The sequence below is a fragment of the Dermacentor variabilis genome, chromosome 5 (assembly GCF_050947875.1).
Source record: "Dermacentor variabilis isolate Ectoservices chromosome 5, ASM5094787v1, whole genome shotgun sequence".
NCBI classification, from domain to species: domain Eukaryota; kingdom Metazoa; phylum Arthropoda; class Arachnida; order Ixodida; family Ixodidae; genus Dermacentor; species Dermacentor variabilis.
The window spans coordinates 48492497-48506697 of record NC_134572.1 but is presented as its reverse complement, the minus strand read 5'-3'; the positions used below and the strand labels follow the sequence as shown (position 1 = coordinate 48506697).

The window sequence follows — 14201 nt, the reverse complement described above, 5'->3', positions numbered from 1 at the left end:
CCTTGACTAATTATGCAGTTAAGCAGAATACAAAGAATAGTGTGAAAAGTGAGCCTGGACACCCTGTAAATCATGCTGTTTTACGGGGCAAACCACTTTCAGATTATGAGGCACACCGTAGTGGAGGACTCCGGAAATTTCGACCACTTGAGGTTCTTGAACGAGCACCTAAACCTAAGCACACGGGTGTTTTCGCATTGCGCCCCTATTGAAATGCGGCCTCCGTGGCTGAGATTCGTTACCGCGACCTCGTGCTCAGCAGCCCAAGACCATAGCCACTGAGTAACCACCGCATGTATATGCAGTGCAAGCAATGAGAACAGAAAGAATAAGTGAAACAAAAAAAGCAAAGAATTCTAGAGATATCGCAAGCATAACATGACTTAACGCAAGACATTGCTATTGAAGCTGACCAAATTCAATAACTAGGAAAAGAAAAGGTCGGAGAACGCTTAAGCTTCGCTTTTAACAGTGGAATGCGATAGGATTTAAAGATCCCTGACCGCTTCTCGCGGTTCCCGTTAAGTGCAGCTTATGTAACATTAACGTATACCGCGAAGCACTGACGGCGAACGGTATGTTCGCAGCCGAGCCTTCTGGCAGAAACGCGGCCTCTTGCGTGGGCCGATCCTGGAGGTTGTGCACAGAAGCACTAAAATAATTACATGATTTTGAGGTTTCTGTTATTGTTTCGCACTTTTAATGCTTAATTCTGGAAAGGTTTTACATGAAAGGCATGCGCTGTCGGTGTGTAGTTTCATGACAGTTGTTCGTGGGCTGTCATTCTCCAAATTCCGAGAAATAACTTTGTCAAGAATGCAAGACATGGTATGAGCAACTTTAGTAACAGAATGGCGTGGAAATATAGCTGCATATACCGCATGTACATATACCAAAATATATACGGCACTTTTCGCTCACGGACAACTCCGTCTACGCCGACGCAGGATTTGCTGCGACATGGGGCTTTTAACACTATCAAGTTAAAATATCGCGCCTCACCAACTGGCCTAAATGCGCAGTTTACTTGTGAAGAAGATGGATGGAAAGGTACGACTCACCCTTTAATGTATTTATTCCAAAATCTGTCCTATGCGCGACACCTAAACCAAATCGGACCCTCATTGGCTGCATTGTCGTGCTACTGAAAACGAGGTAACGGGTTCGGAACCCGGCTGCGGCTGTTAAATTCTGATAAGGCCAACCCCAACAATCTTTACACACGGACGCCTTGAGAGCCACCTCATGCGCCACTATTGCTATACTGTGCTCGTCCTGTGTTTCCTTCACACAGTACGCCGTTCTTTTTCGTCCTGTTACCACTGTGAATGCTGACCATCTTGCTCACCTTTCTACTTTATTACTTCTGCTACTCTCCCTGCCATACCGAGTCTTCAAAAGAGAAAATGAAAAGGTGTCCTTTCACACAATATTTTATACGAGTTGTCGACAAATTTGACTTAGCTCTGCCACCTGCTAGCCGCATGGTTAGCTTAGATGGTAGAGCGGCAGCCGCGGAAAGGCGGTGGTCCCGGGTTCGAGTCCCGGACCAATTTTTCTTCAACTGCGAGGCTTTTCTTTCCAGTAACCCGTATGGATTTCCTTTGTAGCAATTGCTAAGATTGGGTGGATGTCTCATTTTCTCTTAATTAATACAGCATACGAATTTCGCTCGGCCTTGAGTGACTGGCGAGCTGCGTATCTTACCACACCGTAACTGCTTGATGACGTCATTAACCGGCGCCTATTCCGTCACGCAAACGTCAGCTTTGCCGTCAGGTAACGTGAAGAATGAACAATGAGGCGGTTCCTCCGAATCAGCAATTTTGTCGCTCGTTTCATAAACACGCTGCTTCAAACTCCCAGTGGCGTATCACTGGTGTGCCAATCGGGCCACTGTCTAAAGGTAACGCTAGTAATATTTTCGAATTATTTCGATTATGGTGGCTGACAGTCGGCAGTGAGTTATTAGCAAGCTGATGTATTATTAATATTAGTTATATACATTTGCTTGACAGTCGATAGGTTCTACAAAGATGATACCATAACATGTCGGTAAGAGCAGCTCATAAGGATGGACTATATAGTTCTTTGATTAAAAAAATCGTTTACCAACTGTCACCAGTGTCTTTGCAGCATGTTATTAAAACGCCCAATGACAGATAAACTCGATGCTCACTATCAATTGCTTCTACAAACATTAATCTGTTTTGCAATGTACTTTTCGCTAGAAATTTCAATTTCAATTTTGTGCTTCTAAAGCCCTGAAGCAGGAGCTTTATGGGGGCTAAGACGGAGAGAAAAAATAAATGGCGTTTATCGATGACGTCGCAATTAGCAATGTATGCGTGAGGCTGTGCGTGTACTGCATGGGCATGTGTGGAATGAGCACGCATGCGATGCCAGTGGGTTGTACACACTTCTTGCACATATCAGCGGAGTGTGACATCCTACATTAGTTCTGCGGTTCGCAAGCAATTCTGTGGCACGTGAATAATGAAAAAAAAACAGTGTCGATGCAAAGACTTCATTTTTGAGCTTGCGCACTTCCACCAAGTACCAAACGCACGAGCAACGGTTATTTGTGCAATCTTCGCAGGTATGCATATCGGAATCGCAACTACTGGAAGAACCAAAATGTCACGTCAGAGCCATTTGCCCTCATATTTGGCCCCACGTTGAAGCTTACGTTCCAAGTAAGCTATTATTTACAATCATTAGAAGTTATTGTTACGAGTTCGGAGCTGAAGGCGGACGAGCAGATGAAAAAGCGAGCTATTATAAAGGCGATTCAAGATAGTGGCAATGATGATGAGAGCATTGAGATTGCTTGGGAGGTGATAGAAGAACCACGGGAGCGTGAGCGTCGTGAACGTAAGAGTGAGCGTAAGCGTCAAGAACGCGAGAATGAACGGAAGCGTCGGCTTCAAGAACTTACTCTTAGATGTGAGCGTAAAGAACGTCAGCGTGAGCGTCAAGAACGTGAGAATGAACGTGAACGTGAGTATCAAGAAAGTAAGCGTGAGCGTGAGCAAAAGTACGAGAGAGAGAAGGCAGCATTGATAAAACAGATACAATATTGTGAGCAGTTAAAGGCACAGAGACAACGGCTGTCTGAAAATTCTGTAGGTAGTACAGAGCAAAAGAATGAGGAAGTATCTAGCGCATTTTCACCAAAAGCCGACGAGAAAAGTTGTGCCTGTGAGATTAGCGGCCCATTCAGAGGTGAACGGAAAGGGCTAGCTGCTAACGATGCCTTAGCGGCAACAGATGCCGTTAAAGGCCGTAGTGAAAGCGACGAGGTGCTGTGACAACAGAGCACTGTAGAGACAGCTAGGCCAGCTGCGAATGAATTGGCACAGTCACCGCGTGTGTGCGTCGCATGTAACGTTAACGAGGTAGTTAACGAAGCACAGAATACCGCTGACCCGACAGACCCGAGCACCCATGTCGAGATGACTGTCGAGTCGGATCTGCGTGCCGAAGTGCAGTGCCAGCTGGACGATGCAGTTGAGGGCAACTCTCAGCATTGCGAGCTGTGTAGCTCAAGAGAAGACAACTGCATTGTTCAGGGATCGGTGCAGCTCTCCGCCAGTCTAGGTAGCCAAGAGAGGGATGATTTAGTTAAGGATCATTCGGACTGTGCGGGTAAGAGACCGATCCGGGCCGACGAGATGGGTACCGGCCAGCACGAGGCGCCAGAAGGCGACAAGAAAGCGAGTTCAAAGAGAAAGCGTCGTAAAAAGAAGCGCGATAAAAACCGAAAGACGGTGACTAATGTAGCGCAGCCAAAGACGGCGAGAGACCCAAAAGGGCAGGGCGCGAGGAGAGGAAAGGTGCGGTCGTCGTTGACGACCTGTACGCATCAAGTATGTTCGAGCCACCGGTCGAAAAAAGACAGAGAAGCATTTTCTGCACGGACGCGGACAAACGGCACGGGGCAGTTATGTTCCTTGTCGGTCCGTCGTTCTTTTCGAAGTTCAGCGTGTAGGGCGAAGGAGCGCAAGGTGGCAAGACGAGACGAGGTCAGTCGAGTTCGCGATGAAAGCGTGGCGCCAGGACGCAAATCGGCCGGAGACCGTAACGTCTTCGAGGAGCTGATAGTGAGTCAGCCCTTTTGTTGTTCCTCGGTAGCCAGAGTAGCTTTTGAACCGCGACCACCTCGAGTACGGCTCAAAAGTATGAGTCAGTCGTAAGTGTTTGGAATGGGAGGCTAAGAGAGCTTCCGTAGAAGTAAAAAGTGCTGTTTTGTTTTATTTTTGACAATTTGAAAAATATTGCGATTTAAGACTACAGTTTCTTTCAGTATGTAAGGTATGAGCTTTGTTTATGTTTTGTTTGAGAAGCTCCGAGAGTTGAAAGACGCGTTTTAAGTAAACCTGTAGTTTAGCGAGTTGTTAGTGAATGAGTAAATAGGCTTTCTTTTTTGTGTGCGTGAGTAACCTGGAGGTCAAGGTTATCGTTGAGAGGCCTATCGTAACGCGCGTTTGTATGAGTTAACCATCTTTTTTATGTGCTTTTTTATTTTCTAAGGTTAAGTGCGTAGGTTTTCAGTAACTGCGTGATTTGCACTAAGAGTTCGTAGTTCCATTAGCGCGTGTCCTGTGCGGACGGAAGGAAGCAGATTTATGACTGGGTTGCTCGTGTGTGTTGAGGGCAGCCGTATTCTTTCTTCTTTAGTGAGCGTGCGTAGAACTAGTCATTAGCAGGCGCATTTTTTAAGGGTTCTACGGAGTGCGTAAGTTACGCAAGTGTAGTTGTTCGTTTAACGTACGTGTCCTGTATTGACTAGAGAAAGACACGTGAGTAAGCGTGATGGAACGTTTGCGTGCGACGCAAGTACGGGTTCGGAGTAGTGACCACAAAGCTAGCGCACTTGTGATTACGTACTTGTAGAGTTGACCGGACTGTTCAATGGCCCCAATACGTGCGATAAGTACGCCACTGCGATAGGTTGGAAACATGCTGTTCGTGTAGTTAGGCCACTTAAGTTATGTTAGGCTGTTTTCATTTTTTGTTTGCAACGACAACGGCCCTTTGTTTTGCAACAACAATGTCACTCTGACCTTGTCGGCATTTGGGGAGAAATGGATAGCGGTTTGGAAAGGTGGTTGGAACTGCTTTGTCAAAATTAGGGAAATAAAAGATCAGGGTTCATTTTGACTCAGTAATAGCCTGGCGAGTCAGGAGTGAAGAGCCTGCGCTTACACGTGGTGCAGCGCTGTGTTGTTTTGTTTGTTTGACGTACGTTCTCCAGGGCCCCGGATGCCGAAGTTCGTCAAACGAGGCTCGACATCAGTACCCTGCAGGTTCTTTCAGCGTTCCTCATGGCCAGCGAATTGATTTCACCGGTCATTCCGAACTTCCGGGGCGAGGAGGAGCTGTTAGATACGGGACTTTTCCTGAGCCTCCTTCGAGTTCAGCAGACCACATCGACTCGCGCTACACCTAAGTAAGGAACGCAGAAGCAGCTCTACCCCTTTCCCGAGCCTTGGCACGTGCAAACGAGTTCGCGTCCCCCACCTCGTGCGCCGCAGGTGGAGCAATTCGCTGCTTGACGCTTACCGAAAGTGTAGCGAGAGCCTGGCACTGTTCCAGGTAACGTGGGTCCCGAGGCAAGACGGCTGTAACGCACCGTGAAGCCCTGGCAGCAATCCCCCCATCTGCCTTTGTGAAGGCAGTTGCAGACCGGGAAGGCAATAGCGCTGATAGAAGTAAGCCTCGGACAATTGGGCCCAAGGTGCCACCCTGTGCGCCGGGTGTGACACAATTGCACGGGCGCCCACCATTGGCCGAAAATGACGACACCTGAGCGGGCTCGCCGATTGGCCGAACGTGACGTGACTTCGAGACACCGAAGGGCTTAAAAGCCAGAGACCGGGACCAGCAAGGGGGCATTCTTTCATTCATCTCTTTCGAGCTTCTTGCCACGGGACGCAGCGTCCGAGTTGCTGCCAGCCTGTAATGACTGTATGACTGTTAATTTCTTTGTACTCTCACTGTAAATAATGTAAATAAACCTCCAGTTTTTCATCTCAAAGTCCTCCTCAACCTCGGCCAACTCCCGCACCCAACGACAAGGTCCAAAATCTGGGGCACAGAAATCGGGATTGTCCTCCAAATCCTGACAATGGCCACGATGTAGGTGAAGTGACACAGCACGAAGGGGTTGATCAGCCGAAGCAGGTTGTCCTCCTTGCGGCCACGATGTGTGTTCATGACCCTTCGCACGAGGCGAAATGCATTGTCGGTCTTCGCAATGATCTTGCGCAACGCAGTGCTGTTGCCGCCACCTGATTCGATGAACATGTCCAGGACTCTGATGGTGTCGACCCTGGGTATCGGGTCACCGCTCCGAGTGAACAGGTGAGTGTCACTTTCCGAGAACGGTTTTCATCTCTTGCTCTGCCGCCTTTTTCTTTTATATAAAGCATAAGATCAGATTTGGTCGTGGAGCATCTGAGTCCGGTGGGTAGCGGGTACTGCCCCGTGCCGTCTACCGCATCTTGCATGGCGCTTTCCACTTGCCCTTCGCTACCGCCGGTGCACCAGATCGTGGTGATACGAGAATGTGTGTGCTTACCTTTCATCATGATGACCACCGATCGAGACATTGAATGAGTTCGTATTTTTGTTCAATATTATCCGTCACCTCTGTGTCGTGTGCTAAACAGCTTCACTGGTCACCCACCTTTGCGGAGTGGAATGGCTCATTATTTAATTCTCGTTAATCATGATACAATTTATCTGACACTGTCGACGTAAATGTTTGCTTGCAGCCCTGACTGAGGACGAGTCCATGGCGCAGTGCGCTCTGTTCTTCCTCGCTGGCCAGGACACAACCTCAACAGTGATCTCGTTCACGCTGTACTTGCTCGCCATTCACCCTGACGTGCAGGAGAAGCTGAGAGAGGAAGTCGACGAGTGTTTCAAGGTTCACGTACGCAGTCCGAGTTCTTTATTTTTTATTGAATTGGGCGTACTAACGCTTTCGCGTACTGACATCGCCAATGGATTATCATACATTAGCTAAAGTATTATAAAGTCGGCAGTTTTTCGCTAGCTGTGTCACAATTAAAGGACAACTGATAGCTTCTGCATGTCGTGGGTTCGGTTACCGGCCGATGTGTGCGGAATGCAAGAAAACTTGTGTTCTTAGGTTCAGAAACGCGTTGGCAATCTCCAGGTTGTGCAAACCACCCTGCCGTCCCTATCGCGGCCTCTCTCGTATTCCATGTGTTACTTCGAGTCGCTTAACTCAGTGAACGAACCGATAAAACATACTGAAATTCACGTTTCCATTCCAAATGGGACGACTTCGGTCATAACTTCGAGATTGGAGTATAGTTCATTCTCTATGTTTGCGTTCAGCTTCAATGACATCCGTAAGGTAGGGACTGAGAGACCGGATACAAAGTTTTGCGTTTTACGCTTCTGAAGTTAAGGAAGCTTTCGTGAAGAATTCCCATTAAAGACGATATCGCAGCGTCCCCCGCATTTTAAAACTCGTTCACAAAGGGGAAAGTTGGAAATGCGAATGCTCTATAAGAGCGCTGCGTGTAGTCTATTGTTTCACCTGAGCGGCTTTCAGGATAACCATCCACGAAAAAAGAAAACGAAAAATATCTGAAGCTCTATGCACCAGTCTGAAGCGCGTTATGTAATACTAATACAATGTGCGAACAGGATTAGATAAGACGCTATGTTCGAGGAAGGCAAAATTCTACGCCTGGGAGTGTTGTAGTGTAGCTATTGACATATTAGGCGCATTTATTGTAGCTGAGCTATGGCGAGCTTTTAGAGCCATTAGGTGTATTGCTAATGTTGCTGTCGCATCATTCATCAAGCGAGAAAATAGTTATAAGACAGTAGTTTAAGCGTCGAGGTTTTATTACGATGTTAGCTACACCGCTTGTTCAGAGTGGTTACAGTTTAAAGAGGAACATGACAGAGTGGCATTCAACATTAAAGGGAGCGGAAAACGAAACCATTACACGACGCGCCCTAAATTGTAGGCTAGTATATCTACAATACTGAAGTAAAAGTTTTCGACATCCATGTGAGTGCAGCGCTGAAGATGTGACAATGAGATTAGGAAAATTTAAAAGTGACAGTGCCTCTGGCTTGGCTTCAAGGACATGCCGTTCTGCTCTATGTTGTATCCAGGGAGAACATCCGAGCTTGGATGTTGTCACAAAACTCAAGTACCTAGACTGCGTCGTCTCCGAGTCTCTTCGAATGTATCCTCCAGCGACGCGGTAAGACCATTCGTTACACTTTCTCAGTGCAGATCAAAGTCTCTGTAGTCAATGTGCCAACGGCAGGAAGAATGTGAAATGGGTGCCTTTAAAGGGACACTAAAGATAAGCAATAAATAAGTTTAGGCTAACTAACTACTTCTGTAAAACTGTATTTTGCGTTAATTATTAGAGCAGAAAAAGAAGGTAAAACTTCCATGTCTTGAACTTCGCGCCAAAACACCTGCACTGGTACGTCAGTGTGAAGTTGCCGACTTAAAAGTATATTACCGTGTTTGGGCTATTGTGGCTCAGTAAAAGTTCTTCCAAGATGCTAAGTTCTGTCTTCGGGTCTTTTAGAATACAGTGCAGTATATCTCAAAATGAACAAGAAGAATAAACTAGTCTCACACAGACGCCGCCACGGTAGGTTGTTGCGGGAACTTCAAGATGACGTCGCCACCCTCCTTCCGTTCCGGCGCCTTTTCTGGCTTACTAAATCTCTCACTGTAGAAGTGGCCTTTGGGTAGTGTAGAAATGTGGTCTGCTGGCATAGCACAAATTATTTCTTCTCTTTAGTGTCTCTTTAATGCGGAACGTTTCTTTACCAACCGAAGCCCCGTTTTCAAATAGATGCCGGGCAACCAATTAGCAAAATAATTATAATAAAGGCAGGTTGTTAGCGTCGATCGGACTTAGCGATCAATTCTTTTTTGCGCGCTTATTTTCAGTATTGAGCGATCACCGTATGAAGACTACGTTCTCGGAGATACGGGAGTGAAGGTGAAGAAGGGCGAGTTGGTGGCCGTCCCTGTATACTCGATGCACTACGACCCACAGTACTTTCCGAATCCTTCGAAGTTTGATCCAGAAAGGTAAACAGAGAAAACGGCAACCTTGGAGTAGCGCAGCTGTGCTAGTTACCAATGGCGTCATGTGTTTGCATTTTTCTTTAGTTGACGAGAGTAATACGACTGGCCAATTTCGTGCAGGTTGTGGGGTCTCTCACACCGTGCTCTTGGGACAAAGGAACGACAGTACACAGTAGAGTAAACAATCACAAGGGCATTTATTGCACCTTTCATAGATCAGTGCCTACTAGCCGAGTTGCTATCCACAAAACATGCCTATGGGCGCGCGACAAATCTAGAAGTCTGACTCACCGCGACCGGAAGCGAGCGAATATGTTCGCCCCATGCTGGATCCCAAGGCCTGGTCGTTCGCGTGTATGGTCACGCGAATCGTGGCGCGTTCGAGGGCGGCCACGCGAGGCGGTCTCGCAGAAGCATGGGTCGGCGCGCACGCGGGAGACGTCCCCGCCGCGCGCCGACCCGCCGGGCAAGAGGGTCGCTGCACGTGCGGCACGACCGTCCCGCTTGCCGTGTCGACCCCAACAGCCCGAGCGCCTGGTCTCCCGACGCCCGAGTAACCCCGCAGCGGCGCGACGCTCGCGCCGTCTCGCGGGCGCCAGGCCACGCGGCGGGCGAAGCCGCCTTGCAGGAGACTAGCCATGCGGGAAAACTAGATCTCAGGGGAGGCGTGAGAGTCACGCATCCCCACAAGGTTCAGTGACGAGAATGTCGAGTCCATACAACCGTACACGTACCTGCCATTTGGAGCCGGGCCTCGCAACTACATCGGCATGCGGTTCGCCCTGCAAACCGTGATTCTGCACACCATCCGAAACGTGAAGGTGGTTCGGACGCAAAAGACAAAAGTGAGTTCGAGTGTTTGCGCCAACTCTGGCATCTTGTGCGTTGCGGTGTATGAGCGGCTCTGATGAGTACACACGCATCACAGCGAAGTATAATAGAGCGAGGAGGAGCATTGCTTGCTGCAGGCGGACCTATTGCCAAGCAGAAGCTGCCGCCGATTGCTCCGACCGAGCGCTATTTATCAAGCGCGGCAGACTCTGAAACGCGTCGCCATACGTCTGGTAACACTGGGACATCTGGTAAGAAAAGTGAATGACGAGGAAGGATTCGAGCCGAGGAGCCACAGGCTGCACGCCATCCCCACGGCGCCACGAATGCTGTCCCACCCAGGTGGTTCGCCATTCGCAGCCCAGCTATGCGTCATGGAACTTTACAAAGAATATGCTTTAGACACTGGTGAAACATGCACATATACTCATACGCCAAGTTGCATTGCAGATTGCAATTTGTTCATTTACGTATGAGTAAATTTCTGTGCATCGTAGTACCCTGTTACCGTCAATATACAAATTAGCATATAGGAGTGTGAAATGATGTTTTACTTGGGGACATTTCAGTTTTGTCATTTCTGTGTAGCCGCTCTTGCGCAAGGGAATCTTTTTAGAAAAGTAAGGGCTAACTCCGCCCCTTATTTAGGTGCCCCTGGAATTCAAGAAGGGATTCAGCGTCCTTACAGCCAAAGACATCACATTAGGAATACGGAAAGGGGGCTAGCAATTTTGCTTTATTTTTTCTTCTACAAGTCGTTGAGATTTTGAGGACTGAGTGAAGCTGACTGCGCGAACGGCTTCGTCTGTTTGTATAGTAAAAGACGGACATTTATAGCTTTACAGTTGCACAGCGACTTCGAGTTCAACAACTTGATACCACCCGGCTAACACCGAGACATTCTTAGAAGATCTGTCGCACGTGTCTGAGCTTTTGGGTGAATCTTCAGTTTTATTCTTTACCTCTTCCTCTCCATCTTGTAACTTTCAATGCCTTTACATACCCTACCCCTTAATTGAGAGCCGGACAGCCAGCCGGAGAATGCACTGGCTAACCTGCACGTCTCTCCTCCCAATTTTTTGTCTTTTCCCCTCCTGGATGTATGCGCTTTGTTAAGACGAACGACACTGTACGAAGATGTGCCCAATGCCCAATAAATATAAGAATGGTGTCCTGCGCCTGTTGTAATTCTTTCTAAAGAGTCATTCACATAACATTGAAGGAGTGTTCATATCATACCTCGTGCTTCCCCAACCGTGCCACACCTCGTGCATTTACCCCAACCTTGAACGAAAATTTATAGACAAAACATGTTTCGAAGGTTTGTTCTTATATAGGTTACACACTAGCATTACAACGGACGTAAGAGTCATCTTCCTGTGCAGAGAGTGAGAAAACCACGTAGCCTCTGTCGAGTAGTGGCCGTATTCGTACGTTGGTACGTCTCTTTGTACAGGCCGTCATTATTATTCTTAGTTCTCACAATTACGTAAGTAATTCTATTTCATGAAAATAAACATAGCTATTTATTGCTTTATAATGAAGCTGTGTGAGCAAAAATTAATTCTCTAGGCAAACAACACTTAGCGCCTTAATTTTTGCGCTAACCATACTCTATATTGTCACGTGAATTATAGCAAAAACTACACACTAAACAAAAATAACGCGAAACGGGAGTAAACCGCTCGTCCTGTATCGCATTCCCGTTTCTGGGTTTTTTTTACTACGTACCAGTCGAGGTAAAAATTTACTACCATGCTGACCAAGTTTTTTGTATGTAGAAACGAGAGTAATTTTTTAATCTGTGGGAAGGTTTTTAGGGACGATAGTGCGACTATATTTTTACTCCCATCACGAAGTTCTAGCGGCTATTCCTGAGAGTTATTTTTCAAGCCCATTCGCGAGTTTCTTGGGTCTGATGTGAGAGTATTTTTTTACCTCCTTCATTAACTTTTCTCAGCTTTATCTGATAGTAATTTTTCAAGCCCATTCTGGAGTTTTTTGGAGGTGATGTGGGATTACTTTTTTACATCATTCATCCAGTTTTCTAGGCTATTCCTGGGAGTTATTTTCAGGCCTATTCTCGAGTTTGTTGGTACTGATGTCGGGGTATTTTCTTACCTCGTTATCAAGGTTTCGTAGCTCTACCTGAGAGAAATTTTCAAGCCCATTCTGTGGTTTCTTGGAGCTGATCTCGGAGTATTTTTTTACCTCGTTCATCAGGTTTTCTCGGTTCTTTCCGAGAGTAATTCTTCAAGCGCGTTCTGGAGTTTCTTGGGCCTGATGTGGAAGTAGTTCGAAGACAATTGAAAGATTACAAGGATGATTTCATGGATCCCAAGCATGAGTGATTGTTTATTAGTTGTGACATGTTTCTCATAAAAAAGTCAGGCATGAGTTAATCATCACAAAACTATAGCCTTACAAAATGCTGTGATAAGCATAATAAATATTTGTACTAATACACAGACTGGGGGCTGGTAACTGCCCATTAGATCTCTCATAGCAAAATAAAATACATCACAACACATTCAATGTGCAATCCCACTAAAGTACAGTGAAAACAAGCAACATACAATATAAAATCTAACTGATAAATATACAGTCAGTACTAGAGACATTCACATTAAACCCACTGAATATGCAGGTCATTCCTTCAAACAGGCAGTTGTCCAGAACATGGGTGTGCTGTGCATCCAATGGATTAGTATGAACATAACTATGCAACATAAAAATATTGCACTTAAGGCCAAATGGCATCTGCTGCTAACGGCCATTACTGCGCCAGACAAAATGAAACAACCATGTGGTAAATACAGCAAGCATTCGTACTATCACATTAGTGCCGGCCACTGCCCATCATATCTCTCACTGCAAAAGGAAAACTATCAACCCATTCACGATGTAGTGAAACTAAAGCACAGCGAAAACAAAATGACACACAATACAATATCTAACTCACAAATACACAGGCAGTACTAGAGATTTTCACATTAGACACACTGAATATGCAGATCATTCCTTCAAACAGGCAGTTGTCCAGAACATGGGTCTGCAGTGCATTCAATGGATGATTATGGACAAAACTATGCAACATAAAAATATTGCACTTAAGGCCAAATGACATCTGCTGCTAACGGCCACTACTGCCTCAGACGAAATGAAACAACCATGTGGTAAATACAGCAAGCATTCGTACTATCACATTAGTGCCGGCAACTGCCCACCACATCTGTCACGGCAAAATAAAAACTATCACAACACATTCAAGATGTAGTGAAGCTAAGTCAGTTGTAGAGATGTTCACATTAGACCCACTGAATATGCAGATAATTTCTTCAAACAGGCAGTTGTCCACAACATGCGCGTGCAGTGCATTCAATGGATCATGAACAATACTATGCAACATAAAAACATTGCACTTAAGGGCAGCTAGCATCTGCTGCTAATGACCATTACTGCCCCAGCGAAAAATTAGTGTCGGCAACTGCCCACCATATCTTTCATTGCAAAAGAAAAACTATCACAACACATTCAAGATGTAGTGAAACTAAAGTACAGTGAAAATAAACAAGTGACACAATATACAAAATCTAACTCTTAAGTATTGCAACAAGCAAATGAGAGGGCACTAGAGATTATCATTAGACCCATCGATAGCATGCTGACCTTCAAACAGCTAGTTGCCCAAGACATGGGTGCACAGTGCAATGAATGGATAGTTAGGAAGAAAACTGCAACAACCATGAGCAACATGTTCTATAAACTTTCAAACTTTCTAAAAAATGAACTCACTCAGATAAGGAAAGTGGTGATTGCTAATACACACGACAAAACATATATGTGAAAACAGCCATTAACTGATACTAAAGCCCCTCCATACACGTTTCCGCCAACCAGGTTAAGTACCGCCAACCTACCCTCTTCCTCCACGTTCCTCTGCCACTCGCCCCCTTAGCTTCCAGCGTCAAGCGGAACTTCCGTAGCTGCAGCTTCCTGTTCCGAGTGGAAGTAACGCTATGTTTTTCTTAACGTTGTTTACTTTCGCGTCGATGGAAAGGCTTTAATTGCACCAGCTGCGGTTTAAACTGTGAATGCGATTCCATCCAAGTACCACCGCCTATTGTAACCAGCGATCTGATCATGTTCGCTGTTTCGCGTCAACCTGCGACGGGTTGTGCCACGAGACAACGTACAGTGGAATGTAGTGCCTGGGCGCTTGGAGACCACTGCCATTTTTCGTGCATTTAGAAAACAGCGA

The 14201-nt window shown here is 46.3% G+C and overlaps 2 protein-coding genes across 2 annotated transcripts in view; both read left to right on the top strand.

The window, feature by feature from the left end:
• Positions 1 to 14201, top strand: part of LOC142582558 (cytochrome P450 3A19-like) — an 89710-nt gene that overhangs the window by 57917 nt on the left and 17592 nt on the right. The window lies entirely within an intron of this gene.
• Positions 6785 to 10666, top strand: LOC142582088 (cytochrome P450 3A31-like). Its single transcript, XM_075691498.1, has 5 exons — positions 6785 to 6940; positions 8167 to 8258; positions 8969 to 9112; positions 9801 to 9954; positions 10589 to 10666. Exons 1-5 carry the CDS (start codon positions 6800 to 6802, stop codon positions 10664 to 10666), a joined length of 609 nt encoding a protein of 202 aa, XP_075547613.1. The 5' UTR covers positions 6785 to 6799.